Consider the following 25,545-nt stretch of genomic DNA (forward strand, 5'->3'; position numbering starts at 1 on the left):
ATCTGGGACCAGCATCCTGCAGCGCCGAGCATGGGAGGGTCAGTTCTGCAGTGGAAATTTTGCTCTGTGCAAAAAAGGAAAAAAGAAAAAGAAAAAAAAGGGAGGTGGGGAGAGAAGATGATGTGGGTACAATGTTGGTGTTTGGTTTTTCACTGCCCGGGCTGGGCAGAGCTGGAGAAATGAGGTGAGCGCTGGCGAAGCGGCTAACGAGCTGTGCGGGAACAGGGCTGCTTATGCTCCCAAACAAAAGCGCATGTGGAAACAGCTGGGGAGTGTGTGCTGATGAGTATCTCCTCTTTCCAACGCCCACAGCCACAGCAAGTTGTATTTATTTGGAGAAAGGAGTAAATTTCTTTTCCCCTCCAGGAACTATTGGTCCTGGAGAGAAACCGCATTCCCAGTCGCCTCTTGCCGTCCTTCCGTGACCCTCTTCCTCCGCTCCCTGGCACGGGGTCCTGGAGACTTCATTGCCAGCGTTTGATCCCTTTTGATTTGAAGCTGCAGTGAGCCGTGGCCTCGGAGAAGCCGAGTCCTGGGGGAGAGAGGGCCGGGGGCAGCTTAAGAGGCAGCAGGGATGTGGGAGTGGGGAACGGGAAGAAAAATATTGAACTTAGAGCGAAAACCAGTGAAGCAAACAGGGAAGGCGAGAAGGGAAGAGTGTTAACTGCAGAGCAGAGGCCGGGAGGGGACAGAGCGGCGCAACCATGAAGTGAACCCTGTGAGTTTGCGCAGGGGGGTCCCGGCAGGCGCTGGGAAGCTGCGGAGCCCCCACCTGCAGGAGCCCTGGTGGGGTCCCGTGTGCCGCCACCCTGGGCACAGCACCCTGTGCTTGTCACCGCCGGGATGCCGCAGCGAGGTGTCACATCGCGGCCCGTATAGACCGTGCAGGACTCCAGCCCTCCCCGCCGATGCCCAGCGCTCCAGCTCGGGACTGTGGGGCTGGAGCTTCTGCCCTTCGGGTGGGCTTTTGGTCCCGTGGGACCCCACGGAGCTCCGCGGGGGCTCCAGCTCTCTCCCACGCAGGCTCCGGCTCCCCAGGACGGCTCCGAACGCCAGCCCCGGCCCGCGGGGGCTCCATCGCTGCCCCGCGCCGGCTCCGGACCCGGGGAGGGGGAGCCGAGCTGATGCCCTCGGCGGGGCCGTGGCCGGGGCGGGGCGGGGCGGGCCGGGGGAGGCGCCAGGGCCGGCGGCGGAGCGCGGCGGAGCGGGGGAGGCGGCGCCGCCGGAGCCGCCCCGGGGAGCGGGGCGGCGGCGGGCGCGGAGCCGGAGCCCGGAGCCCGTGGCCCGCGGCCGGGGCCATGCGGCGGGCGGCGGCGCTGGTGCTGCTGGCGGCGGCGCTGAGCGGGGGGGGAGCGGCGCGGAGCTGCCCCGCACAGAGCCTGGGCTGCAAGTGCGGGACCGAGCGGCCCAAAGCCCCCGGCGGCCCCGCCGCGCCCCGCCGGAGGGTGGTCTGCAGCGGCGGGGGGCTCCCGGCGCCGCCCGAGCCGCGCCTGCTGCCCGACGGCACCGCCACGCTGTGAGTACCGCGTCCGGCTATCCCCCCGGCACCCCCCGGCCGCAGGCATCGCGGCCCCGGGCATCGCCCTCCCTCCGCCCCGCGTCCCCGAGAGGAGCGAGCGCCCGCGCGTGGGTCGCGCCGAGCGCCCTCCGTGCCCCCGCATTCCCCCGCGCCGGCGGGGACCGGGGCCGGGCAGGTGCTGGCGGGGACAAGAGAGACGATGGGGATGAAGTCCCCCCGTGCCGGGGAGCGCCGCGCCAACTGTGACTTTTTTTCCACTTATTTTTTCACTTAATTAGTGAATCTGTACCAAGGAAAGCGTCGCTCGGTTGTGCGTTAACTGCGTGTAAATGGCATCACGGCGGGGCGGGATAACGGGACGGACCCGCTGTCCCCCCGGCGCGGCGGCCGCCCGGGTTTGAAGCTTGGACAGGAGCTGGAAATCCAGGAAACGGCTCCTCCGCGCTTCCCTCCACTGCCTTCGCTGTCTGAGCGCTGGGGGAGGATGTTTTTGTTTGAAAGCCACGGCTCTTGCTGAAAATATTTGCTCAAAAGAGATTAGGGGCAGTAAGTGGGTTTGGGGTTTGTGCGACGGGTCCAAAGCTGCCGTTTTTTTCCTAAAAGCCTCCCCTGTCCTGGCTACTGGGGAGGGCTGGGTTCGCGCTGGCAGCTGGCGTGCCTGCTCCCTGCAGCAGCGAATTGCAGGGTTTATTTATAACTCCAGAGGAGACGTTTGAATTAAAATCTGGTTTGGAGGGCAGGGCTGGCAGCGCCGTTGCTGGAGGGAATGTCGCGTTCACCCAGTGCTGTCCCACAAGTGTGGCCGTGCCTGCGAGCATGCCCATGGCCTCGGCCCCCCGCCTTCTGCTCCTGGGTGGGTTTTTTGGATGCTGTAGAGCTGGTCTGGGGGCTGCCGCACTTCTCGTCCCATCCGCTCTCGTGCTTGAACTGGCTTGGTCACATCGCTGCTCATGCGACCGAATCGCTGATATTTCTAAGCACCTCTTGGTTTCCATGTGCCGTTGGCTGCAAAGGGGCTTCGTTTCGGAGTGACGATGTTTGTTTTGTGAAAACAGGGTGGCTGCAAAGGGGACCCAGCTGATGCCACTGTCCCCCATGTTGAGTGCGGCCATGAGACGTGCCTGTGCGTAGGTGCCATTGGCAGGGGCTGAAGCACAATGGCTGTAATGAAAGTGTAAATCATCCCAGAGCAACAACACAGAGTTTGTCCTGAGCTTCCCCTCGGTGCAGGACACTGGGAGGCTGCAGGCCAGGGAGAGCTCTGGGCTTGCGCTCTCCTTCGGGTGGCTTTGCTCTTCGTTTCTTTCCTCCCATGGCTTTTTCTTACACGTCAGCTCCTTGCAAATATCTGCAGGGACTTCTGAGTCCTTCACCAATTTGTATTTGGGAAAAGCGCCTGATTAGTTGCCTGCTCTGGTGCTTTCTCCAGCCTGGGCGAGTGTGACCGCGATGCTGAGCGGGAGCCTTGCCTCGCTGCAGCCCCGTGCTGGCCAAGTGGCCACGGTGGGACGTGCCTGATGGGAATGGGGGTTTGGAGCTGTCTGTGCCGGGTTGGCTCCCTCCAAGGGGCCAGGATGACTGTGCAGAAGCGTTTAGGGCATTACACGATCCCACTAAAACGTGACATGAAACCTACAGGCGTAGGCAGGAACCTACAAATATGCGGTGACCCTGGGCTCTGCTCTCGTGCAGTAAACATGATTTATTCTAAACCCTTTCCAGATGGAACAATCAAAACCAGAGGCTCCGGCTTTGGGAGTGTCTCCTGGAGCTGCTGGGGTGCGGGCAGGGAGCTGAGGAGGCAGCGGGGCCCGGGCACGTGGCAAGGGCTGCACGTGCCTATGGGGACACCCTGCTGGGGACAGCCAAATTTGGAGCCCTGCGGGTGTTACAGGTCTGAGCAGGGCTCCTGCTCATGCCCCAGGGATGCTCTGGTCCTCTCTGTGCTCTGGGGATGCTCCGGTCCCCTCTGTGCCCCAGGGATGCTCAGCATCAGCATTGCCCTGGTCGCAGGAAACGTGGCGTGTGTTTTGTGCAGGATAACACTGAAAAGCAGAGCCCTGCTCCGGTCTTTGTCCGGCCTGGAAGCAGGCACGTGTGTCAGCGGTGATGAGCAGCTGGCGCTGTGCACAGCACGAGGCTCTTCCCAGCGGCTGCTGTTCCAGTCAGGGCTGGGGACACACGGGTGGCCCAAGGAGGTCGGGTGGCCGGAGGTGTCTGCCACCCTGCTGGTCCCTCTCCCTGGCTCTTATTTGGGTTTTTCCCACACTCTCGGTTTACTTCTTTATTTATCTTTAATTATTAGGCCGGCGCTGAGGAATCCAGGGCTGCCTCCATGGCAGCTGCTGCTTATTTACCCCCCGCACCTGAGGAATGCTCACTGGCATCGCAGCCAGCGGATGGGCAGAGCAGGGGATGGGGATGAGGGATGCTCGCGGCCCTGAGGACCTGTCCTGCAGCCAGCGCCGGGCTCGGCCACGGTGTCCCCGTGTCCCTGGGGCTGTAGTGGCTTCCCACCACGAGTCGTCTGCCGAGCGGAGCTGCAGCGGCTTTTCCCTTGGCCCCTCCAGGGACCGCTGCTCCAGGAGGGAGCAAAGCGGGGCCGAGGCAGCGCCCGCAGATGTGGAGCTGAAAGGATGATGTGGGGAACAGAAGCACAGGGAGCCAGCGTGGGGACACGTGTGGGGGCTGGCGAGCGGGATGGCGCTCCCAGGGGTGCGATATCCCCGTGCAACGCCCGCAGATGTTGCAAGGCGTGTGCTTGCTGGCACCTGCCCTGTTTTATACCTGGAGGTTAATTCTTGCCCCCAGCACATCGTGGGGAGGAAGGGGATGGGTGCCCGCCCTATGGATCGCATTGTCACCCCTCGGTGACTGGCAGGCCCGCGCAGCTCGCTGGCTGCGGCTCTCAGCAGAGCCTGCACCGACACAGCCCGGGGCACAGCGCTTTGCCCAGGACCGCCATCTCCCCGTGGTTTGGGGCTGGGGCTTTGGCACCTCTTGGGGACATCCCTCCAGCACACTGCGAGGTGCCAGGGCTCTGCACACGTGTATTAACTAGGCTTTAATTCCCTCCCCCTCCAGCTGACCCCTTTGCTAATCGCCTAATGGAAAAAGCACCGTAGCCCTAACGAGGCGCAGATCGCCGCCGGCCGCTCCAGCCCCGCTGTCACACGGGCAGGAGCCCAAACCTCTTCCAGATGTGGAATCCCAGCACAGGCCTCATTTATGTGCACAGCTTGATTGCACTGAAATTACAGATTGTCTGCAGGGAATAGAGGGCTTTGACTTATGACCAATTTCCAGTTCTACTTGAACTCCTCTCTCCGAGGCCAGTTTGTCCTGTGCCCTGCAGATCATGTCTTTCTCAAACCTTTTTCAGCTTTTTTGTATTTATTGGGCTGTGGCTTCAACAGGTTTGGTTTTCCCGGGGGCTGTGGGTCATGGTGCTGCCTGGTGCATCCCAGCTCTGGAGGTTTCGCCCACTCTCCGGGGCTGATTTTTCCTGTGCTAACAAAAGCCGAGGGCTGGAACAATAATTTTCACCATCCGAAATAGCCCGGTGTGACGCAGGGCTGGAGGCAACGCCCCGGGCACGTTGTGGCGAGGGGAAGAGCCCCCGAGTGCCCAAACAAAGTGAGGAGGCAGCAGCCCCGGCCATGTCGGGGGGTCCCCAGCGCTGTCGGGCTGGGAGCTGCGGGGTCCCCCTGGGGCGCTGCCACCCCCAGAGCCCTTCCCGGTGCTGGAGCCCTTGGCACCTCTCGCCAGCCCCAGGGCCCCTCTTCTCTTCCTCGAATCCCCGTGCAGAGCAGCAGGCTCTGCTTGCGGCGCAGCCTGCGCCGTATCTGCTGCGAGCATATGCTTTGAATTAATGCACTTGGAGAGCAAAGCGGAGCCGCCTCCCCGCCCCCACCGCGGCCCCCCCTTATTAACCTCCGCGCCGCCGCTTGCGCCGTTCACCCGGGCCGGGGAGCCATCGTCTCCCCGTGTCCTTTTTTGGTTGGGTCCAGAGGAAGTTTATTGTTTCAGCAGCCCAGTTTCTGGAGCCGTTATTTATCCAAGTGGATTCCAGCACGCTTGAAAAAACAAACTTGTTTTTTTCGCTTTTGGCTCCTCTTTTTGAGATGAAAAAAATAAAAGAAAACAAAAAAAAAACAAACAAGAAGAAGGGATCTCTCTCTATCTCCCCACCTGCAGCTTCGCGGGGTCCAAGCCCCGAGAGCTCCAGTGCGGACGGGTTGGAGTGAGGATGCTGAGCCCCTTCCAAAGCTGAATCCCCCCGGGACAGGAGGATGCTCCTTGGGGGGGCTCCCTCCCGCTGTGTGGCCGCCCCCGTCCCTGCTGCTGTGCATCCCCCCGTTTCCGTTTGACTCGATGCTCCTGTCCTTAATCCCTACATTGTCCGGAGAGACTTTGCCAGCCATCGCTCAATTAGCCGATTATTGTCCCAGTGGCGACGGGAGCCACCCGCCCACGCAGCGCGGTGCCCGAGGGTCTCAGGGCGGCTGCAGCTCCGGTTCAGGCCGGAGGATGCTGGAGCAGCACGAGGGTGGTCGGGTGTCGAGGACTGGGGGTGTCTGTGGGGCCCCCAGCCCTTTGCATCGCCCTGTACCCATCACTTTGCCCCAAGCCCGAGCTGGGGGACACCTCTTGCCATGGCGATTCCTGGCACTGTTGGAGGGCACCTCTTCACCTCTTGCCGCAGCGGTTGCCGGCGCTGCCGAGGTGCAGAGTTGCAGGCTGGGCTGGTTCCAAGGCACGGCGGAGCGGCGGCTCCCGAGGAGCACAGCTGTGCTTTCATGGGCTGCCAAACCCTGCGGACGGCTGGGACCTGGGGGCACCGCGGCCCCTCTGCACCCCCAGCCCCGCGCGGACCCCATGAGCATCTGGGGAGCCACTGCAATCCCTGCCCGCCGGTGGCAATAGCCACCTTGGCCACGGCGAGCCACGGGAACTGGGGGCAATGGGGTTTGCTTCCAGCCCCCTACCCGCTTCCCTCCCCAACCCAGGTGTGAGAACAGGGTCAGCTCTTGGGGTTTGAAATCCAGCCGAGGGAGCTGGGTCTGACCCCAGTCCTGTGTGCTGAGGGTCCCGCGGCCCCAGTGCAGCTCGGGGGCTGCTCGCCCGTGACCCCCATGTCAGGGTGGCCTCACGGGCACACTTATTCCATCATATTTTGGGGTTTCTTGGTTAACGTCCTGTAAGGGAATAGTGCGGGGACCCGCACATGGCTCTGCCGCCTGCAGACGCGCGGGGCCGGGAAGTCCTGTGGAGCCTGATGGGAACTTCCTGGGGAAAAAAAAGAGGAAAACATTTTGGAACATAATATCCATAAAAACAGCAAAACCAAAATAAAACTGTGTTTGAGGATGTGAGTTGTAACAGGGAAGTGTGACCCAGCTGGCTCCTACAGGACGGGGAAAAGAAGAGCCAGGATTGCTACCCAGAAAAAGCTTTATCGGGAAGAAACTTCTGGCTGAATCGTTACTGTCAGTGCAATTTTTTTTGTGTGCCAAACGCTCGTTTTAGTCGAGGATCTCTTATCCTTAATGAGGGGCAGATCAGGCGCCGAGCAGCGGGGGCTGTCCCCTGCGCTGTGCTGGGCTCTCGTCCGTTCCCGCACTCCCCGGTGGCCGGTCCCTCCCGATGGCCGCGGTCCCCACGGGTGGCTTCGCCCTCGGCTGCTTTCCCGGCCGTGGGGCGGCTGCTGGCCGGGCTGCCTGGCTGTGGATCACAGCGGGGGCCGATCCCCTGGGGGCCGCAGGAGCGTTTTGCCTTTTAAGGCGGGAAGTTGTCTTTTTCTGGCAGACGCGCGGATGGTCCCGGGGGTCTGGGAACAAAGCGAGCATCCCCGGGGTCAGCCCTGGGGGTGGCGGGGGGCTCCTCTCTGGTGCGGTGACCCCCAGCTCAGTGCAGGCAGCTGCCTGCTCTCTGCCTGCTGTGCTGGCAGCACACCCGTGGTCCTAACCCCTTGCAAAGCCGTGGAAGGCTCTGACGTGACCCGGTCTGGCTTGCCCAGGGTGCCTGGCTCCCCCCTGCCCAAAGGCCACGCGTGTCCTTGGCCGTCACCCCCCTGCCGCCCCGGGACAGGGCGCGGAGCAAAGATGGGAGGTCTGAGACTGGAGTCTCATGCCCCCGTCTGGTTTCTGCATTTGCAGCTCCCGTGGCCCCAAAGGGCTGTTTCAGCAAGGTCCAGCGTGCCCGCGGCTCAGCCCCCAGACTGGGGGGGTTCTGCTCATCTCTGCTTCAGCAGGGAGCCCCCGACATCCCCCCATGTGCGCGCAGCCTGCGGGGGCTTTGCTGGGTTGTGAAATTCGCTCGAATTAAAACCTTCTGGAGCTGTTGGGCCCAGCATGGCCTTGAGCAATGTCCGATGCCATGACGGGGAATTGTGGGGTGCCGTGTGGCTGCCGTGTGCCGTGGGGCTGCTGTGCTGTAGGGCTGCTGTGCCGCGGGGTTGCCGTGTGCCCTGGGGTGCAGTGCTGTGGGACTGTGGATGCTCCAGGACCGATGCTGCTCCGGGACCGTCTCTGCCGGCACCGGGGCTCACTGAGCCCCACCAAAGCGGGGTCCCCATGGGGAGGACAGGGCGAGACGCGGCTCTGGCCACCGGTTTGTGGAAGCAATTGGTGGCTGGTGATGCCACCGGCCGGGTCACAGGGTCCCGCGGTACCCAGTGGTGGCTCCTCATCAGCGCAGGATGTGTCCCAGGGCGGGGGGCTGGCCCCCAACCCTCCGCTCCCCAGCGCCCCTCGGGGCTTCGGCAGCCGCCCCCGCCGCAGCGCAGCCCCCGGGCCGGTCCCTGTCCCGGGGGGGCCGGGGCTCGGCGCACACAGCCGCCATTCAGCCCGGCTGCGGAGCCGCCCGTGTGTAAACAGCCCGGCCCGGCCCTCAATGAGCCCTTATTTCCCGGTGCCCCCCGGGCGGGGCTCAGGCTGCGCTCCCGCTGCCCCCCCGGCCGTGGGTGCCGTTTGCCGGCGGGCGCATCGCCGGTGCCTGCGCGGCCCCCGGAGCGCCGGGGAAGCTCCGCTGGTCCCCGAGAGCCGCGTCCTGTCCCCAGGCTGGGTCTGGCTCTGCTAATTGCCGCTGCCGTGCTCTAATGAGCTCCTGGCTCAATTGCTGGGTGCGTGTGCCCCCCCTCCCTCCCGGTCACCCCGCAAGGGCCCCTTTGGCCAGCGGAGCTGTTTACTTTGGGATGAAATCTCAGCGCTGGGAGGTTCCCGGGATGGCCGGATGACTGGAGGTGGGTCAGGCTGGTGGGGGGCAAGAGCTGGGAGTGCCGCGGGCTCCCCTCCTGGCTGCAGATCCTTGAGGAGGCCTTCTCAGTGCTGGGGTGGGGGTCTCGTTGCCCACGTTTGCAGCACCTCGCACCCAGGGCCGGGTACAGGAGCGGGGATGCCCTGAGAGCCGGCACAGCCCTGGGCACCTCCAGCCTGGCACTGCCATGCATGGGGACCACATGTGGCATCCCAATGTGCCATCACGTCCCATGTCCCCACCTGGCTGCGCAAGCCTGTCCCCAAGCCTTTGCCAACGCCACCACCCCAGCGGCACAGCCTGAGCTGCTGCTTCTCACGGTGGGTCCAACCGTCTCCGCTCCTGCTCCAGCCCCACAGGTCACCGGGCTGTGAACGGGGCTGCCACTCTCCCTCTGCTCTTCCCACAGGCTGCTGAGTAACAACAAGATCACGGTGCTGGAGAACGGCTCTTTCTTCGGGCTGCGGGCTCTGGAGAAGCTGTGAGTGCCCAGCAGGCGGCTGGGGGTCAGGGTGGGCAGCAGTGGGGAGCAGGCAGGGTTTCTGTGGGGTGCAGGCAGGGCAGGTGCCGGTCCTGCTCCCGACATCGCTCCCGGGTGCTGCGGCGGGGCCAGCACTGGGCGCAGAGTTTGCCATCGGCACCCGCGGGCGTCTTGGGGACCCCGGGAGCGGCACTGGGGCGGGAGGCACTGGGGGGGGCGCACTCCGTGGGGGCCGGTATGAAAAGCGACATTGTCCCCCCGAACAAAGTCAACTTTCTTATCTCTCCGTGAAAGGCATCTCTATGGAGGGAGCTGTAATAAGGAGAGATTTATGGCCCCCATATGGGTTTGATCTGTAGGTATGCAGGAGCAGGGACCGGCACACTGAGGGCGTTTTGTTCCCCACCGCGGCCCCACGAGGGTCTCGCACATTCTTGCACGGAGCTCCCGCCACCGGACGCTCCTCTGGTGTGACGGTGACCCGGCTGCCAGCGTCCCCAGGGGGACCGTGGCTCTGCAGCCCTGGGGTCCCCCCAAAAGTCTCGATGCTCTGCAAGAGCAGCTGTCCCGTGTCACCTCTGCTCACCTCTGCTGTGCCAAAACTCCACGTGGGTCAGAGCGGGGGTGCCAGCGCGGCCGGGGGGGCCGTGGGCAGCGCTCCCCATCCCAGGCCAGCAGCATCACTCTGCGCCTGATTGCTTTCGACAGGAGCCATAATTGTTTTCATTGGGTTGGTCCAGGGCCGCGGCGCAGATGTGCCCCATGGAGGAACCGCGCTGGCACAGCAGGGACATGGCAGGGGCTCTGGGGCCCCTCGCTTCTCCTCCTGGGGCTCATGGGGCCCTTGGCCGCCTGCTGTGGGTGCTTCGGTGTTGCCCCATGATGGGGCTGAGCCATTCCTGGGGTCTCGGCAGCGTGCGGGGTGTCCCTACGGGCCACCACCCCTCCAGGCTCGCAGCTTGGCATCTCGGGTGATTTGTAGCAGCGTAATGAGATTAATGAGTCTGAGCGGGGCCGGTATGCAGCCGAGGCCGCCGCGCTCATTAGCGCTGCCCTGCTTGGGAACGTCCTGCCCTTCGCCGGGGCCGGCACTTCCCCCGTGGGGCTGCGAGGGGGCTCTGTGGGTGACAGCAGCGACGGGGATGGAGTCTGTCCGTCTGCACCGGGCTGCGGTGGGCGCTGCTGTGCGTGGGAGCTCAGCCATCGCCAGCCCTCTCCCCGTGGCCGTTTCTCGTGCCTGCAGCACGTGTGCTGGGGGGTGGGGGGGGTCCCTGGGGACCTCTGGCTGTCCCCCGGTGGGACAGGGGCTGGCGTGGGTGTTCTCCCTGGGCAGGTGTTTGCGGGATGGGTGTTTGCAGAACAGGTGTTTGTGGGATGAGTGTTTGCAGAACAGGTGTGGGACAGGTGTTTGCAGGGTGGGTGTTGGTGCAGCGGGTGGTGGCGGTGACAGTGACAGTGCAGGTGACCGGAGCTGTTCCTTCAGCACCGCCACTCACCTGGCCCCTGTGCAGCCCTGCGTGCACCGCTGCCTGCACCGCTGCCTGCAGCCCTGCCTGCAGCCCTGCCTGCAGCCCTGGCCACCGGAGCCGGCAGGACGTGCCTCTGCCCATTGGGGAAGGCAAGCCTTGAAGCAGGGGCTGCAGCTCAGGGGTGTCCCCAGGGCCATGGAGCAGCGGGTGAGCACCGTGCACACCTATAAGTAAACGTGCCATCGCCACATGGATCCCATTTCCTTCCTGGGCCAGCGCTGGAGCTCGGCAGGAGCCGCCTCGCTGGTCCGCAGGGCTGGATGGGGCGGCCGATGCCACCGGCACCCTGTGCAGGCCACACGCCTGGTGAGCCTCTGGTTAGATACGTCCCCCCAATCAGGTTAATAACCTGAACGAGCTTCCTGCGGGACACAAAACCCTCCTGGGGCCATGCTGGCACTTGTGATGTGCTCTTATCCTGCGGGCAGGAGATAACCCGTTGGGACACGGCTGCCTGGGGAGCAGTGTGTGGGGGGACAGCAGCCCCTCAGTGTGCGCAGGGCGCGATGCTCCGTGGTGCACAATGCTCCACGGTGCAGGGGGGCTGGCGTCCCGCCCCGTAAGCGTTGGGAAGCCTTGTGCCTTCCCTGCGCCCTTTGCAGAGATAACGAGGGGGAAGCGGGACGGAAAGCTGCTGATGAGGCTGTTGCACACCCCGAGGTCCGTGTCTCTCCCCACAGGGACCTGAAGAACAACCTGATCAGCACGGTCCAGCCGGGCGCCTTCCTCGGCCTCCCTGAGCTGAAGCGCCTGTAAGTGCTGGTGAAGCCCCTTGGGGACCCCCGGGGTTGGTCCAGGGGGGAGTGGGGACAGCGGGGACCCCCCAGCACTGATGGCCCCCCCATTGCTTTGCAGGGACCTCTCCAACAACCGCATCGGCTGCCTGAGCGCCGGTGTATTCCAGGGGCTCCCCAACCTCCTCCGGCTGTGAGTAGCTCCCTGGGGACCCCCTGGGAACCCCTGTCCCCCCGAACGGAGTCCCCAGCCCCTGCCCGGGGCATGGCCGGTGGTTTTGCACCTCGGGGCTGTCGCGGTGCCAGCTCCTGCCCCGTGGCTCGTTAGGCTCATCTATCTGCATCACAGCTACCAGCTAAAAATTGCCATTTAGAGGAGGAAAGAAGAACAAAATAGATTAAAGCCATATGGAAGTGAGTGCAAAATGGAAAAGACATAAGGGAGAATGGAAGGTTAGTGAGATGGCGCAGCTGATGGCAGAAAGAAATGGTTAATGCATGGCAAAAAATCACAACATGGTTAAAAAACTAAATTAATACAAAGGCGCATTAGTAAAGCGAAACTAGAGACAGTGATATGTCAAATAGTACAAAAAGACTCTTAGTGTCACCTATTACTGAAACAGGAGTCTACAGCCAGGAGCTTTGAGTCTTTCTTTGTTGTGGCAAATGTAGATTTATTTGTTTATAAGAGTATTTAGCTACACGAAACATTGTCTCTACTGTCACCTAAGAAATAGCAGAATATATAACTAAGGAGAATTTGACTGTCCCTGTGCCCACCCTTGCTGGTGCCCCTGGGAGGCGTCCCCTCCCCGCAGGTCCCCCCCAGGCCACCTCTCTCTCCCATCCGACAGGAACATGTCTGGGAACATCTTCTCCAGCCTCCCGCCTGGTGTCTTCGATGAGCTCCCCTCCCTGAAAGTCGTGTGAGTTTGTGCCCTGGGATTTGGGCACCCAGAGGGGTCTGTGCGGGGGGTCTAGGGGCTGGTGGCGTGTCCCAGGCACCCGGTGACACTGTCCCTTGCAGGGACTTTGCCACCGAGTACCTGACCTGCGACTGCCACCTGCGCTGGGTGCTGCCCTGGGCTCGCGGCCGCTCAGCGCAGATTTCGGAGCGGACGGTGTGCGTCTACCCCCGGGAGCTCCGCGCCATCCCGCTGCGCGGCGCGCGGGACAGCCAGCTCCGCTGCGGTGAGCCGGGGCCTGGGCGGGGGCGGCGGCGGGGGGGGACGCGGGCTCACCCGGACGCCTGTGTCCCCCGCAGCGGGTGCCCCGGAGCTGCACACCCACCACCTCATCCCGTCGCTGCGCCAGGTGGTTTTCCAGGGCGACCGGCTGCCTTTCCAGTGCACGGCCACCTACCTGGACAACAGCACCCAGATCCGCTGGTACCACAACCGGCAGCCTGTGGAGGGGGACGAGCGGGCCGGGGTCATCGTGGAGGAGAGCCTCATCCATGACTGCACCTTCATCACCAGGTCTGGGGTGGCGTGGGGAGGGAGCTGGGATGAGGATGGAGGTGGAGGTGGGATGGGAATGGGAATGGAATGGGGATGGGGATGGCAATGGGGATGGAGATGGGATGGGGATGGGGATGGCAATGGGGATGGAGATGGAATGGGGATGGGATGGGATGACATGGGAATGGGAATGGAGGTGGGATGGAGATGGGATGGGATGGGAATGGGGATGGCGATGGGAATGAGGATGGGAATGAGGACAGAAATAGGATGGGAATGGGGATGGAGATGTGATGGGGATGAGGATGGAGATGGGGATGGAAATGGGATGGGAATGGGAATGAGGATAGGGATGGAGATGGGATGGAGACAGACATGGGGATAGGGATGGAGATAGGGATGGAGCTGGGGACAGGCATGGGGACAGGATGGAGATGGGCTGGGACAGACACTCATGGCCACAGGGCTTGCTGGTTTGTGGGTACCAAGTGCGGTGAGTGGGCTGCCAAGTGTGGGCACTTCCTCTGCTTCATGGTCTGTGTCCCCAGGCTTGGGGGACGGCTGCTGTGGTTCACTGTGCGGCAGAGCCGCCGTGCCAGCGTGTCCCCTCTGCCCACAGCGAGCTCATCTTGTCCAACATCCATGTCTCGGCCACGGGTGAGTGGGAGTGTGCCGTCTCCACCGCCCAGGGCAACGTCAGCAAGAAGGTGGAGATCGTGGTGCTGGAGACCTCCGCATCCTACTGCCCTGCCGAGCGTGTCACCAACAACCGCGGGGACTTCAGGTGGGGACATGGACAGGGTGCGCGGGGTGTGCCGGGCGGGGGGCTCGCTGCAGGTGACGGGGGCCTGGGAGCGATTAACGGGGAGCGCGGGGGCTTTTGAAGGGCTTCCCGTGCTGGCGGCTCCGGCAGCGGAGGTGTTGGAATTTCTCTGGCACGAGACGAAAGGCTCCGGGCGGCTGCCATTACCCCGGCGGGGCCACTATGGAATATAAATTACTAGTATAGGCAATCTGGCTTAAATTAGCGGTGCCCACCCCCCTGCCTGCTGCTTCCCACTTTGCTGAGCTGGGATGGGGGGGCGGCAGCTTTTTGGGGAGCATCACTCTCAGGCCCCCCGGAGCTGTGGGGGGACAGGGGCTTGCTGGGGGGGGTTGGGGGCTGTGGTGTCCCTTGGAGCTCAGCAAGGTTCATTATTAATAATATCGAGGTGCTGGAGCGAGTTGAGAGAAGGGAACGGAGCTGGGTTATGGTTGGACTCGATGGTCTTGAGGGGCTTTTCCAACCCAAACGGTTCTGTGGTTCCATGAGGGCTCTGATGCTGGGGGGGTGCAACGGGGGGGCTGCCGTCCCCGTGTGTCCCGCTCTCACCGCGTCTCTGTCCCCGCAGGTGGCCCCGCACCCTGGCCGGCATCACCGCCTACCAGCCGTGCCTGCAGCACCCGTTCGCGGCGGGGCCAGCCGCGGGGGGCTCCGGCGGGGGGGACAAGCAGGCATGGAGGCGCTGCGACCGCGCCGGGCGCTGGGAGGAGGGCGACTACTCACACTGCCTCTACACCAACGACATCACCCGCGTCCTCTACACCTTCGTGCTGGTGAGCCGGGCACTGGGGGGGTCCGGCCGTGCCGGGGGTGCCGGCTGCAGGTGGTGACCGTTCCCCTGGCCGTGCCGCCCTGCAGATGCCCATCAACGCCTCCAACGCCCTGACCCTGGCTCACCAGCTCCGCGTCTACACTGCCGAGGCGGCCAACTTCTCGGACATGGTTGATGTCCTCTACGTGGCCCAGATGATTGAGAAGTTCATCGGCTACGTGGACCAGATCAAGCAGGTGACGAGCACTGCTTTGTCCCCAGCTTGCCCCAGCCCCGCCAGGTGCTTTTGGGGTGGAAAAGCACGAACTGGGGTGTTTACCACCATACTAGACCCGCTTGCTGTCCTTGCAGCTGCCGGATGTGATCGTGGAGATGGCCAGCAACATCATGCTGGTGGACGACCACATCCTGTGGATGTCACAGAAAGAGGAGAAGGCTTGTTCCAGCATCGTCCGCTCCCTGGAGAGGATCGCCGCCCGCACGCTCGGCAGCAACGCCCAGCACATGGCGGTGGTGAGCGGGGGCTGCACGGAGATGGGGGCTGAACGGGGACGAGGGGGTGGCTGGGCTGCTGGCGAGGGGTCTCTGGCCGTGCCGGGAGGTCTCTCTGGCCATGCCGGGGGGTCTCAGGCCATGCCAGGGCTGACGGCCACCCCGCGGTGCTGTGCCTGGCAGAACTCCCGCAACATCGCGTTCGAGGCGTACGTGGTGAAGCCCGAGAGCTATGTGGGGCTGAGCTGTGTGGCTTTCCAGCGGCGGGACGGGGGTCCAGCCGGGCGTCCCTCCCCGAACGAGCGGGGGGCTGAGCCCACGCCCGACCAGCAGCTGCGGCTGCGCTGCACCACGGGACGGCCCAACATCTCCCTGACCAGCTTCCACATCAAGGTACAGGTACACCGGGGGACGGGGGGGGACAGAGAGGGTGTCCCCTGCTCACTGTCCCCCGTGTCCCCGCAGAACAGCATCGCCCTGGCCTCCATCCAGCTGCCCCCCAGCCTCTTCGCCAGCCCCGTCCCGGCCGCGCCGCCGGCCGACTGCAAACTCCAGCTGCTGGTTTTCCGCAACGGGAAACTCTTCTGCAGCACCGGGAACTCCTCCCGCCTGGCAGACGATGGCAAACGCCGCAGCGTGGCCACCCCTGTCATCTATGCCGGGACCTGTAAGGGGATGTGGGGGCTGGGGGTGCGCTGTGGGGGGGTTTCTTGGGGGTTGGACCAAGGCAGCGACCGTCCCCCTGTGCTGGAGCGAGTTGAGAGAAGGGAACGGAGCTGGGGAAGGGGCTAGAGCGCAAGCCTCCACAATTCGGTGGAGCTCCGTGGGTCTCTGTGGGACTCCTTGCAGAGCAAAGGCATCCCTGGGAGGGGGCACTGTGCCCGTGGGATGCAGTGGGGGGTGCCCCCTCTTTCGGGGAGCAGGCAGGGGCTCTCTTGCCCCGCTCACCCCTTTTCTCTATTGCTGCAGATGGCTGCGGAGTGGGGAACCTCTCGGAGCCGGTGGCCGTGTCCCTGCGGCACCCCGGGGAGGGCGCGGACCCGGTGGCCGCGTACTGGAACTTTGAGGTGCTGGGGGGCATGGGGGGCTGGAGTGCCGAGGGCTGCCAGCTGGCATCGCGGGAGCCCAACGTCACCTCCCTGCACTGCCGCCACCTCAGCAACGTGGCTGTGCTCATGGTAGGTGGGGGGAGCGCTGGGGGCGGGAGCCGTGGCTGGGGGCGACGGGGGTGACGTGGGGGTGACGGGCTGTGCTGTGCCGTGCAGGAGCTGAGCGGTTTCCCCAGCGAGGCGGGGGGTGCCGGGGAGGTGCTGCACCCCGCCATGTACACCTGCACGGCCGTGCTGCTGCTCTGCCTCTTCACCACCATCATCACCTACATCGTCAACCACGGGTGAGCGGCCCTGTGTCGGGGCGATGGCAGGACGTGTCCTGCTGTTTCTGCAGCTGCCTGAAAGGAGGGTGTAGCATGGAGGGGGTTGGTCTCTTCTCCAAAGGAGCAAGTGATAGGACAAGAGGAAATGGCCCCAAGTTGCTCCAGGGGAGGTTGAGGTTGGATCTGGGGAACAATTTCTTCCCCAAAGGGCTGTGGGGCATTGGAACAGGCTGCCCAGGGCAGTGCTGGAGCCACCATCCCTGGAGGGGTTGGACAGCTTATAGGTGAGGCTCTTAGGGACACGGTTTAGTGCTAGATTGAGGTTAAGGTTGAGGGTCTCTTCTAACCAAAATGATTCTGTGATTCTAAGTCCTTTGCCCACGTGCATGCCCGTCTTCACTGCCAGCCCCGCTGCAGGGCTGGGCTATGCTGAGCATCTCTCCGGGGCAGCAGGATTTGTGCGGCAGGAGCCGCGGCTCCCACATGCTGCAGATAACCTCCCGCTGACGGGCGCCCGCTGTGTCTCTCTTCCAGCACCATCCTCATCCCGCGCAAGGGCTGGCACATGCTGCTCAACCTCTGCTTCCACATGGCCATGACGGCCGCTGTCTTCGCGGGAGGCATCACCCTCACCGGGTACCTGATCGTCTGCCAGGCGGTGGGTACCGGGGAGGGGGCACGGCCCCCGCCGCTGCTCGGGGCTGCTCTGCCATCTCCTGCAGCTGGGGCACCCCCCGTCCCAGCCGCCGCCTCTCTCTGCAGGTCGGCATCATCCTGCACTACTCCTCGCTCTCCACGCTGCTGTGGATGGCGGTGACAGCCCGGGTGCTCTACAGGGAGCTGACGTGGAAGGCGCCGCGGCAGCCGGACGGGGACACGTCCCAGCCGGCCCCCAGACCCATGCTGCGGTACGGACACCCCTTCCCTCGCCCCAGCCCCGCGGGGAGCCAGGGCAGCATCCCCTGCCCCGTGTCCAGAGCCTGGGGCAGGACTCGCTCTGCCAAAAAAAGCCCGTGCTCCCCGACGGCTCGCTCCGGGCACATGGTGACACCGTCCTCTCCATGCAGGTTCTACCTGATCGCCGGCGGGATCCCCCTCATCATCTGCGGCATCACGGCAGCTGTCAACATCCACAACTACCATGACAACAACCCCTAGTAAGTGCCTGTGCCCCCCTGTGCCCTCCTCCCTGAACACGCTGCATCCCCCTGCCAGGGCGTGGGGAACCGGCAGTGCCAGGAATCCTGGCAGGCTGGGGAAGGGCTGGTGGGATCTTGCCCAAGAGCTGTCTGTAGGAAAAAAAATTCCTCCCAGAAAGGGCTGTGGGGCATTGGAATAGGCTGCCCAGGGCAGTGGTGGAGTCGCCATCCCTGGAGGGGTTGGACAGACCAGAGATGAGGTTCTCAGGGACATGGGGCAGTGCCAGGGCTGGGGGAATGGTTGGACTCGATGATATTGCGGGTCTCTTCCAACCGGAATGATTCGATGATTCTGTGATATGTTGGGCAAACAGCAGCCAGGCTGCCACCAACCCGTCCTGCTGGGGTGGGGATGCCAAGCATCGCGGTGGCATGTCGCGGGGCTGCCGGCTGTGTGACAACCCGGTTCTGCTCACCAAACCTTCCCCGTGCAGCTGCTGGCTGGTGTGGCGGCCCAGCCTGGGCGCTTTCTATGTCCCCGTGGCTTTCATCTTGCTGGTCACCTGGATTTACTTCCTCTGCGCCGCGCTCAGCCTCCAGTGCCGGCCGTCACACCGGAAAGATGTCCCCGAGCCGCTGGAGCCAGCGCCGCGGCTGGGGGCTGCCGGGGACCTCCTGACGGACTCCGGGTCCATCTCGGTGACACTGAACTCGGGGCCACCCTGTCCCGAGCAGGACGGCGTCTACTCTCTGCAGGGGCAATTCTGGGCGCTGGTGAGCACCCATGTCTTGTACGTGGCCCTGTGGACGTTTGGCGCCTTGGCCGTGTCCCAGCGCTGGTACCTGAACATCATCTTCAGCTGCCTCTACGGCGTCACCGCTGTGGCTCTGGGGCTCTTCATCTTCACCCACCACTGCGTCCGGCGCCGGGACGTCCTCAACTCCTGGTTCTCCTGCTGCCCGTCCTACAGGAACGCGCTGCCCATGCAGGCGTACGTGCACCCCGGGCTGGCGCCGGGAGACGGCTCGCAGGTTTTCATCGGCTGCGACCCGGAGCTGGCTCGCTCCGGAGCCTCCTCCTCCTCCTCGCCCAGCAGTGCGGACTCGGCCGGCGGCCGCTGCAAACTCACCAACCTGCAGCTGGCGCAGAGCCTGGAGCTGGACCCGGCCGAGGGCAGGACCGCCGGCAGCGCCCGGCACACCGGCAACCTCCCTGGCCGCCGCGGCCACCGCAGCAGAACTAAGCCGTGCCGTGACGGGAAGCATCACCGCTTGAAAACGCTGCGGGGCCCGTCCTCGGAGCATCCCTCCAGCGAGAGCGGCAGCCTGCACAACAGCCACTCCGAGAGCTACCACAGCGGCAGGAACAGCCCCGGCAGCGGCGGCCGCGCAGCCCCGCGGGCCCCCCAGGACACGGACGGGGGTCCCAGCCCCTCGGAAGGCAGCGACAGCGGCCGGCGGGTGCCTGACCTGGCCGAGGCTCGCCGGAGGAGAGACAACCCGCGGCACGGCGCTGCCGAGCGCGAGGCCAAGCGCCGCTCCTACCCGCTCAACGTGGGCAGCCACAACGGCGGCCTCAAGGGCAGCAAGTACGACATGGACCTGGGCAGCGCCGACGGCGCGGTCGGCATGAAGACCGGCCTCTGGAAGAGCGAAACCACCGTGTAAAGATGGAGAAGGACCGGACAGCTGCAGCACCGCAGAATTTTCCTCCGGGAGCCGCAGCCGCGGTGCCTGCGAGGACGCGACGCTGCAGGAATCGCCACGTGCACTAGCGGGACGGGCAGCGCGGCCGGCGCTGCGGCTCCCCCGGGCTGGGGCGACGCTGAGCCCAGCCCGTTCCCCTGGTGGGGCTCCAAGCATCCCGGGGGGAGCGGGGTGTCCTGGCTCCTCTGCAGCCCCAGCTGCAGCCGAGCTTCCGTCACTGCTGCATGGCACTTCAGACTGATCCTAAATGCTATTTTATAATATACAGAGGAAACAAATGTCTATTTTTCAAAGCTATATTATTGAATGTATATATGTAGAGACAGATCAGTGAGTGATGCGAGTGCCTCGTTACCCACCAGTGTTCTCCAGGAGCGGGTGAGCCCCCCGCCGGCACTTTGGCAAGAGCCTGCTCCTGCCACGACTGCAATATTCCCAAAAAACGGGACCAGACCAAGTGCCCTTCACACGCCGGCACCGTCACCTGAGCGAGCTGCTGCTGAGCGACCCGGAGAGCAGCTGCTCCCCCCGAAACTGTTTGAGATGTTGAAGTTTTTGTCCGCCAGTGTTACGCGGCTGCTGAAGGAAAAGCCATATTGCAAAGCAAGCACAAGGTGAGAGGAGCCTCAGGTGATTGTCTGCGCTGGTTTAACGCCAGACACTAAAATCTCGGCCAGAAAAGGCCTCCGAGCCCGTGGAGGCATCAGCTATGCAATGGGGCGGGCTGGCAGAGCCGCTGCCGGAGCTGACACCAACCCTCTGCCAAAGCACCAAAGAGCCGAGCTGGGGGCAGAGCCCCAGAGCGGGTCCTGACCTTCCCCAGGGGCTGCACGCATGGAAAATCCTTGGGTTTGCTCTCAGGAAGGCAGAGAAACCCCCCAGTTACCAGCCTTGAGAGGAAAGTGCTGGGGCAGTTCCTGGGAGTGCGGGAGAACAATGCCGATTAATTAGGGACCTTCCTGGGACAATTCACATGATTCAGTCAAAGGGCTGGAACTTAAAGAAGCACTTATTTTTCCCCATTTCAAAACAAGTCCTCCCTTTTTTTTTTTTTCTAGAATGCAGATTAAAAAAAAAAAAAAGCCACGCTGCAGGTGCTACGAGCCATCCCCTGCTCTTGAGGGTTTCCTACAAGAGCCGAGGATGGGAGCACCCCGCCCTGTGCTGGAGCGGTGCCTCCTCTGCCCTCTCCAGCCTCCCCGGCTTCAGATTTCTCCTGCGTGCAAATTAGTTTAATTATTGAGCTACCTCCCGAGGGCCAGGCAGGGGCCGGCGGGGGGAAACCATGAAGCAGTGGAGGAAAAAGCACTTAGTGATGGATTTGTCTCACGTTCAGAACTGCTCACCTCGGTTCTGCCGCTCCCTGCCTGCCTCGGCTTCTCTGCCCGCCCGGCGGCTTCAACCACATTTCACCGCACCCAGTATTTAATGCAATTCAAAACCTTAGTGTCCGTATCACAGCCTACACCGTCGTGCTGATGCTGAGCTGTTGTATCTGCTTGCTGCACTGTGACAGTATTATATAAAAAGCTTCGTATTATTAATTACACTTTTTATTTGTCTGTTTACATTACAAGCGAACGACATATCAACAGAGAGCTTCTGGCAATAACCTGGGGGAGGGAGGGGAAAGTATGCCAAAGAAATGTCTTTAAAGGGGTCTTTTTTGCATTTTTATATAAATACAATGTTTCTAGCAGATATGTTTTGTTTAATATATTAAAGATTTGCCAATCTGCCAAAATCTACTGTTATTTCGCACAGACTTTGTGTTCAAATACACCGGGCACAGCGAGGGCACTGTCTTATTGAGAGCAGCAATGCCGCGTTCTGCATGCGCTGCCCAAAACTGCGTCTTCACCATTTCCAGCAGCTGCACGTCCCTTATTTAACCAAAACCGGGGGAGTTTTCCATCAGCAGGTTAAGGTGTTTCCCAGACCCTCACAGACTCATTCTGACAAAGGAGGTGAAGCATGAGAAGGGGAGACCATCCCTGGAAAAGCAGCGCTATGGAAATCCCGCACCATGAAGGTGCTGGAGACGTTCCCCTGGGCATCAGCCCCGCCCCGCAGGGCTGGGACTCACCAAAACACCTTTTACCAAGGAGAGAGAATCCAGAAACCAGTCCTGGCACCTGCGTTTCCATTTATTTATAACAGAAGCAGAACACAACCCCAAGCCGTTATTCCGTAAAAAGCCCCGTTTTGGTCCAGAAGCCCAGGGGACAGTGCCCGCTCCTTCCCGCAGCCCCGCTCCTGTGGGCAACTGTCCCTCCATCACCGTCAGGTTTCACATTTTTGGTCCCTGTGGCAGCAGCGTCCTCCAGACCCCGCTGGCGCTGCCATCACGGCCAGGCCTTGGCCTTGCTGAAGGCGCGGATCTCCTCGGGGCCGCGCAGGTACTGCTCGATCTCGCTGTCGGAGATGGGCTCATCCCCGCTGATGGCCGAGTCCACAGCGCTGGGGGCTGCCATCCGCAGCCTCTTCCTGGGCTGGATGAGGCAGGGTGGCAGCAGCGGCCTCGTGCCGCCCTCCTGCCGGTGTTTAATACCCACGGGACAGCCCTTCTCCTGCGCCACGGCCCGCGGAGAGCCGGGGGAGCCCTCGCCCAGGGCCACAGCGTGCTGCTCCTCTTCCTCCTCCACACAGAAGGCGTTTTTCAGCAGGAAAATGCGGTGTTGCAGCAGGTCCCCGATGTGCTTGACCACGGTTTTCTTGTCCAGTTTGAAGACCCTGAGCCAGGCGAGCTGCGAGGCCATTCGCAGCAGGATCTCCAGAAGCTCCTTCAGCCTCAGGTGCGCCGGGGGCGGCAGGTCGACCCCTGCCACCCTGCAGAACCGCGCCAAGGGGCAGGCGAGGCGGGCGCCCGGCTGCAGCGACTGCCACGCCAGGAAAGCCGCGGCCGTGACGATGGGGATGGGGTGGCGGCCGGTGACCAGCCACGTCTCGCCAGCCAGCTCCACGATCTGCAGCGTCCGGGCCACCATCTTCTCCTTGTCCTCCACAAACGGGGCGGGGATGTCAGCCGAGTGCTGGAACAGCCGAAAACTGCAGGAGCAAAGAGCCTGTCGTCAGCGCCGGGACACCGGGAAGCTTCACCGTGCATCCCACCTGATGCAGCAGCAGGAATGTCCTTTAGGACAAACACACCCTGCTCCTGCGGTGGCTTCTGCTCACGTTGCCTCACTGCCCACTCTCCAAATTGGGGAGAAAGGAGCAGGAAGAGAAATCACAGCCCAGGCTGTGAAAAACAAGGCAAAAAAGCCATTGCGGTCTGTAAAAACCCAGTGCATGCATGGGCTGTTCCCCCCAGCCCACCAGCCAACACCAGTCCTGCTCCACCGGCTGCTCACGTCCACCCCTTGCTGCTCTGTTGTGCTGCGATCGCTGCTGGAGCAAGAACTCCATGAAGTTTGTCACTCAAGGGACAACAGAACACGCTCCCAGATCGCGGATTTTAGATGTTGCTGCACCAGCTTTGTGGGCTCTGGGTAAAAGTGCACCCCCAGCATGCGGGGCCACAAGCTGCACCAGGGAACGCGGGTTTGGATGATGTGGTTTCGCCTGGGTGCACTCAGCAACAACACGACCGTGTCCCAGCACAGGTCACCCTGTGTGTGCTTGTGACTCCTGCCCTGCATTTCACAACCTTTTCCACCCACCGATGTCATACGCGGGATGCTGAAACGAGCCCCATTACCTGTTCAGGTGCGTCTTCACCAGATCGGCCAGGCTCAGGGCCGGCACCGAGAGCCCCAGCTCCTTCTGCAGGCTGAGGAAGACGCCGGCAAACAGCTCCTGCTTTGCGTACAGGAGGGAGCAGATTGTCCCCATCGTCAGGGGCCAGTTGTGCTGCCGGCAAGTCACAAAGACGCAGCAGCCGCCCAGGAGCTCCTTCTTCTCCAGGCTGACCAGGTGGAAGGCCGGGTGCTGCATGGCTCTCTGGAAGTAGGACACAGCCGTCTCCTCGAACACTGTTGGGAGCTGCAGGACTTTACAGAGATCCTGGACACGCCTGATCCCTGCGAGAAGACACCGCCCTTAGAGACCAGCTCAGGGAGCTCCCGATACACACATCTCCTCAATATCACGCTGCAGCTTTCGTCCTGCCCCAGGCAAAGGCGCAAGAGCAGCCCGGTTCCTGCAGACACCACAAAAAGCCCTCCCAAGCCCCTCTGTGCAGGTGAGGCAGTTTGCTGAAGGCTGGTGCTGGTGGGACACAGGACTAACTGCTTTACTGCCAGCTCCGCGGGCTTTCAGCCCTTCAGAGAGGATCAGAAACACATTAAACAAACTAGAGTTGGGCAGAGAGCAGCGAGAGGGAATCAGGGCTGAAGGGAAGCGAAGGGCTCGCTCTTACCTCGCTGCAGGCAGCGGCTCAGCTGCTCCTTCTGGCCAGTGCTCTGGGAATACGCCACCTCTGAAAAACAGCCGGTGTCAGGCCAGGTAACACCAGTGACCCTGGGAGTCAGTGTCGTTTAGATTTTGGGAAATGCCCACAGCACCGCATTTCAGTTTTGAGAACTGCCGGGTCTGTGAGGGCACTGACTGAGTCCCAGCGAGGAGCCGGAGCCCCTCCAGCCATCGCTCCTCTGCAAACAGAACCAGCAAACAGCCTCGGGGCTGCTCCCCGACACTTAAGAGATTAAAATCATAGAATCACAGAGTCGTTTTGGTTGAAGAGGCTCTCAAGCTCGTCGAGTCCAACCATTACCCCATGTCCTAAGAACCTCATCTCCGTCTGTCCAACCCCTCCAGGGATGGTGACTCCAGCACTGCCCTGGGCAGCCTGTTCCAATGCCCCACAGCCCTTTGGGGAAGAAATTGTTCCCCAGATCCAACCTCAACCTCCCCTGGCGCAACCATTAAACCGCTAACCCAACACTGTCACTAACCCGTGTCCATAAGAACCTAATCTAAGCGGCTTTTAACCCCCTCCCAGGTGTTTAAACCGCCCCAAGCAGCACAGCCCGTGTTCTGAGCCCCAGACCCGGCAGCACGGGGTCGGTCCGACCCTGCAATGGGCACACCGTGCCTGGGGAGCGGCTTTTGGGCGGCCTGGCCGGACAGAACCGCGGCCTGGGCGGACAGAACCGCGGCCGGGGTGGACAGAACCGCGGCCTGTGCAGACAGAACCGCGGCCTGGCCGGACAGAACCGCGGCCTGGGCAGCGCTGGGCTGCTCACGCCGACCCCAAGCGAGCTTTTCCCGGCGGGTTTTGCCCCAGCCCCCCGCACCCCTGCGGTGCTCCTCCTCGCTGTAGGTGGTGGTGAGCAGCCCCTCGGCCAGCACGCAGCCGCAGGCGGCACAGACCAGCTGCTGCTGCGCGTACAGCGCGTCCTCCAGCAGCTCCGCGGAGCCGCAGCCCGGGCAGCGCCGGCCGGGGGCCGCCATGGCGCCCGGGGGACCGCGGAGGCCGACGGACCGCGGTCAGCCAATCGCGGAGCTCGACGCACGGCGACCAGCCAATCGCGGCGCCGCTCTGTGTGTCCCCGCCCACCAGCCGCCCGGCGTGGGCGCCGCCCCCCCGCGCTGCGCGTTCCGGGGGCCGCGGGTTCCGCCCGGGCGGGGCAGCGGAGCCGGGGGAGCGCGGGGACGAGGCCGGATCATAAATCTGTTTTCTCGGGACGCAGCAGCCGCAGCGCGTAGTTGTCATCCTCGTTAGAGGTGTCAGGGCTGAGCTGCATTCCCGCCTGGAGGCCCCATGTGCCGGGGGGCTCTGGGATGTGCCGGGGGGCTCCAGGCAGCCCCGAAGTGCTGGGGGGCTGTGGGATGGGCTGGGGGGCTCTGGGTAACCCCAAAATGCTGGGGGGGCTCTGGGCTCCCCCCACCCGCCTCTCGTCACCCACGGGGACAAGGACGATGACAGCACTCGGCTCCGGCAGCGCCGACGCGTTTCAGGCTAGATGCCCTCAGGACAGCACGAGGCTGATTTCCTCGCTTTTCACCCATTTTTCATCCCCTGCCCACAACTGAAGGGTCATTACAATCAGGGGCTGGTGCTGGGGTGATGTCACCAGCCCCTGGCCAAGGACCTTTCACACATTAGGTTTTTTTGCTTTACAGAAACTCTCCATTCTCGTGATGCGGGTGAGCTTGTCCGTCAGGTTTCCCCACCCCGCGAGGTGTTTCCACAAACGTGCACAGAGAGTGTGCGGGGATGGAACCAGCCCAAAAATACCTGAAGGGTGAGGAGTTTCGGGCAGCGGAGCTGGTCATGAGGAGGGGATGACGCCCTTTGCAAAGTGCTTGTT

At 63.0% G+C, this 25,545-nt stretch overlaps 2 protein-coding genes across 3 annotated transcripts; one reads left to right on the plus strand and one right to left on the minus strand.

Annotated features, from left to right (window-relative positions):
* The first annotated feature begins 1,233 nt into the window (after window positions 1-1,233).
* ADGRA2 (adhesion G protein-coupled receptor A2) lies at window positions 1,234-21,027 on the plus strand. 2 transcript variants are annotated; one of them, XM_065651489.1, is made up of 19 exons: window positions 1,234-1,516; window positions 9,186-9,257; window positions 11,467-11,538; window positions 11,642-11,713; window positions 12,378-12,449; window positions 12,551-12,714; window positions 12,788-13,001; window positions 13,603-13,767; window positions 14,375-14,579; window positions 14,665-14,814; window positions 14,930-15,091; window positions 15,254-15,463; window positions 15,536-15,737; window positions 16,040-16,248; window positions 16,336-16,463; window positions 16,980-17,103; window positions 17,208-17,353; window positions 17,513-17,602; window positions 18,079-21,027. In XM_065651489.1, the coding sequence occupies exons 1-19, from the start codon at window positions 1,299-1,301 to the stop codon at window positions 19,250-19,252; spliced, it is 3,849 nt and encodes a 1,282-aa protein (XP_065507561.1). In that variant the 5' UTR covers window positions 1,234-1,298; the 3' UTR covers window positions 19,253-21,027. The 2 variants fall into 2 exon arrangements, with proteins under 2 accessions (XP_065507561.1, XP_065507562.1); XM_065651490.1 differs by lacking the exon at window positions 9,186-9,257.
* A 390-nt stretch (window positions 21,028-21,417) lies between these two features.
* On the minus strand, window positions 21,418-24,689 carry BRF2 (BRF2 RNA polymerase III transcription initiation factor subunit). Its single transcript, XM_065651491.1, has 4 exons — window positions 24,529-24,689; window positions 23,652-23,711; window positions 22,992-23,313; window positions 21,418-22,339 (listed from the first exon to the last, which is right to left on the minus strand). Exons 1-4 carry the CDS (start codon window positions 24,683-24,685, stop codon window positions 21,637-21,639), a joined length of 1,242 nt encoding a protein of 413 aa, XP_065507563.1. The 5' UTR covers window positions 24,686-24,689; the 3' UTR covers window positions 21,418-21,636.
* Window positions 24,690-25,545: the final 856 nt, after the last annotated feature.

This window comes from Caloenas nicobarica, chromosome 25, assembly GCF_036013445.1.
Source record: "Caloenas nicobarica isolate bCalNic1 chromosome 25, bCalNic1.hap1, whole genome shotgun sequence".
Taxonomy (NCBI): Eukaryota; Metazoa; Chordata; class Aves; order Columbiformes; family Columbidae; genus Caloenas; species Caloenas nicobarica.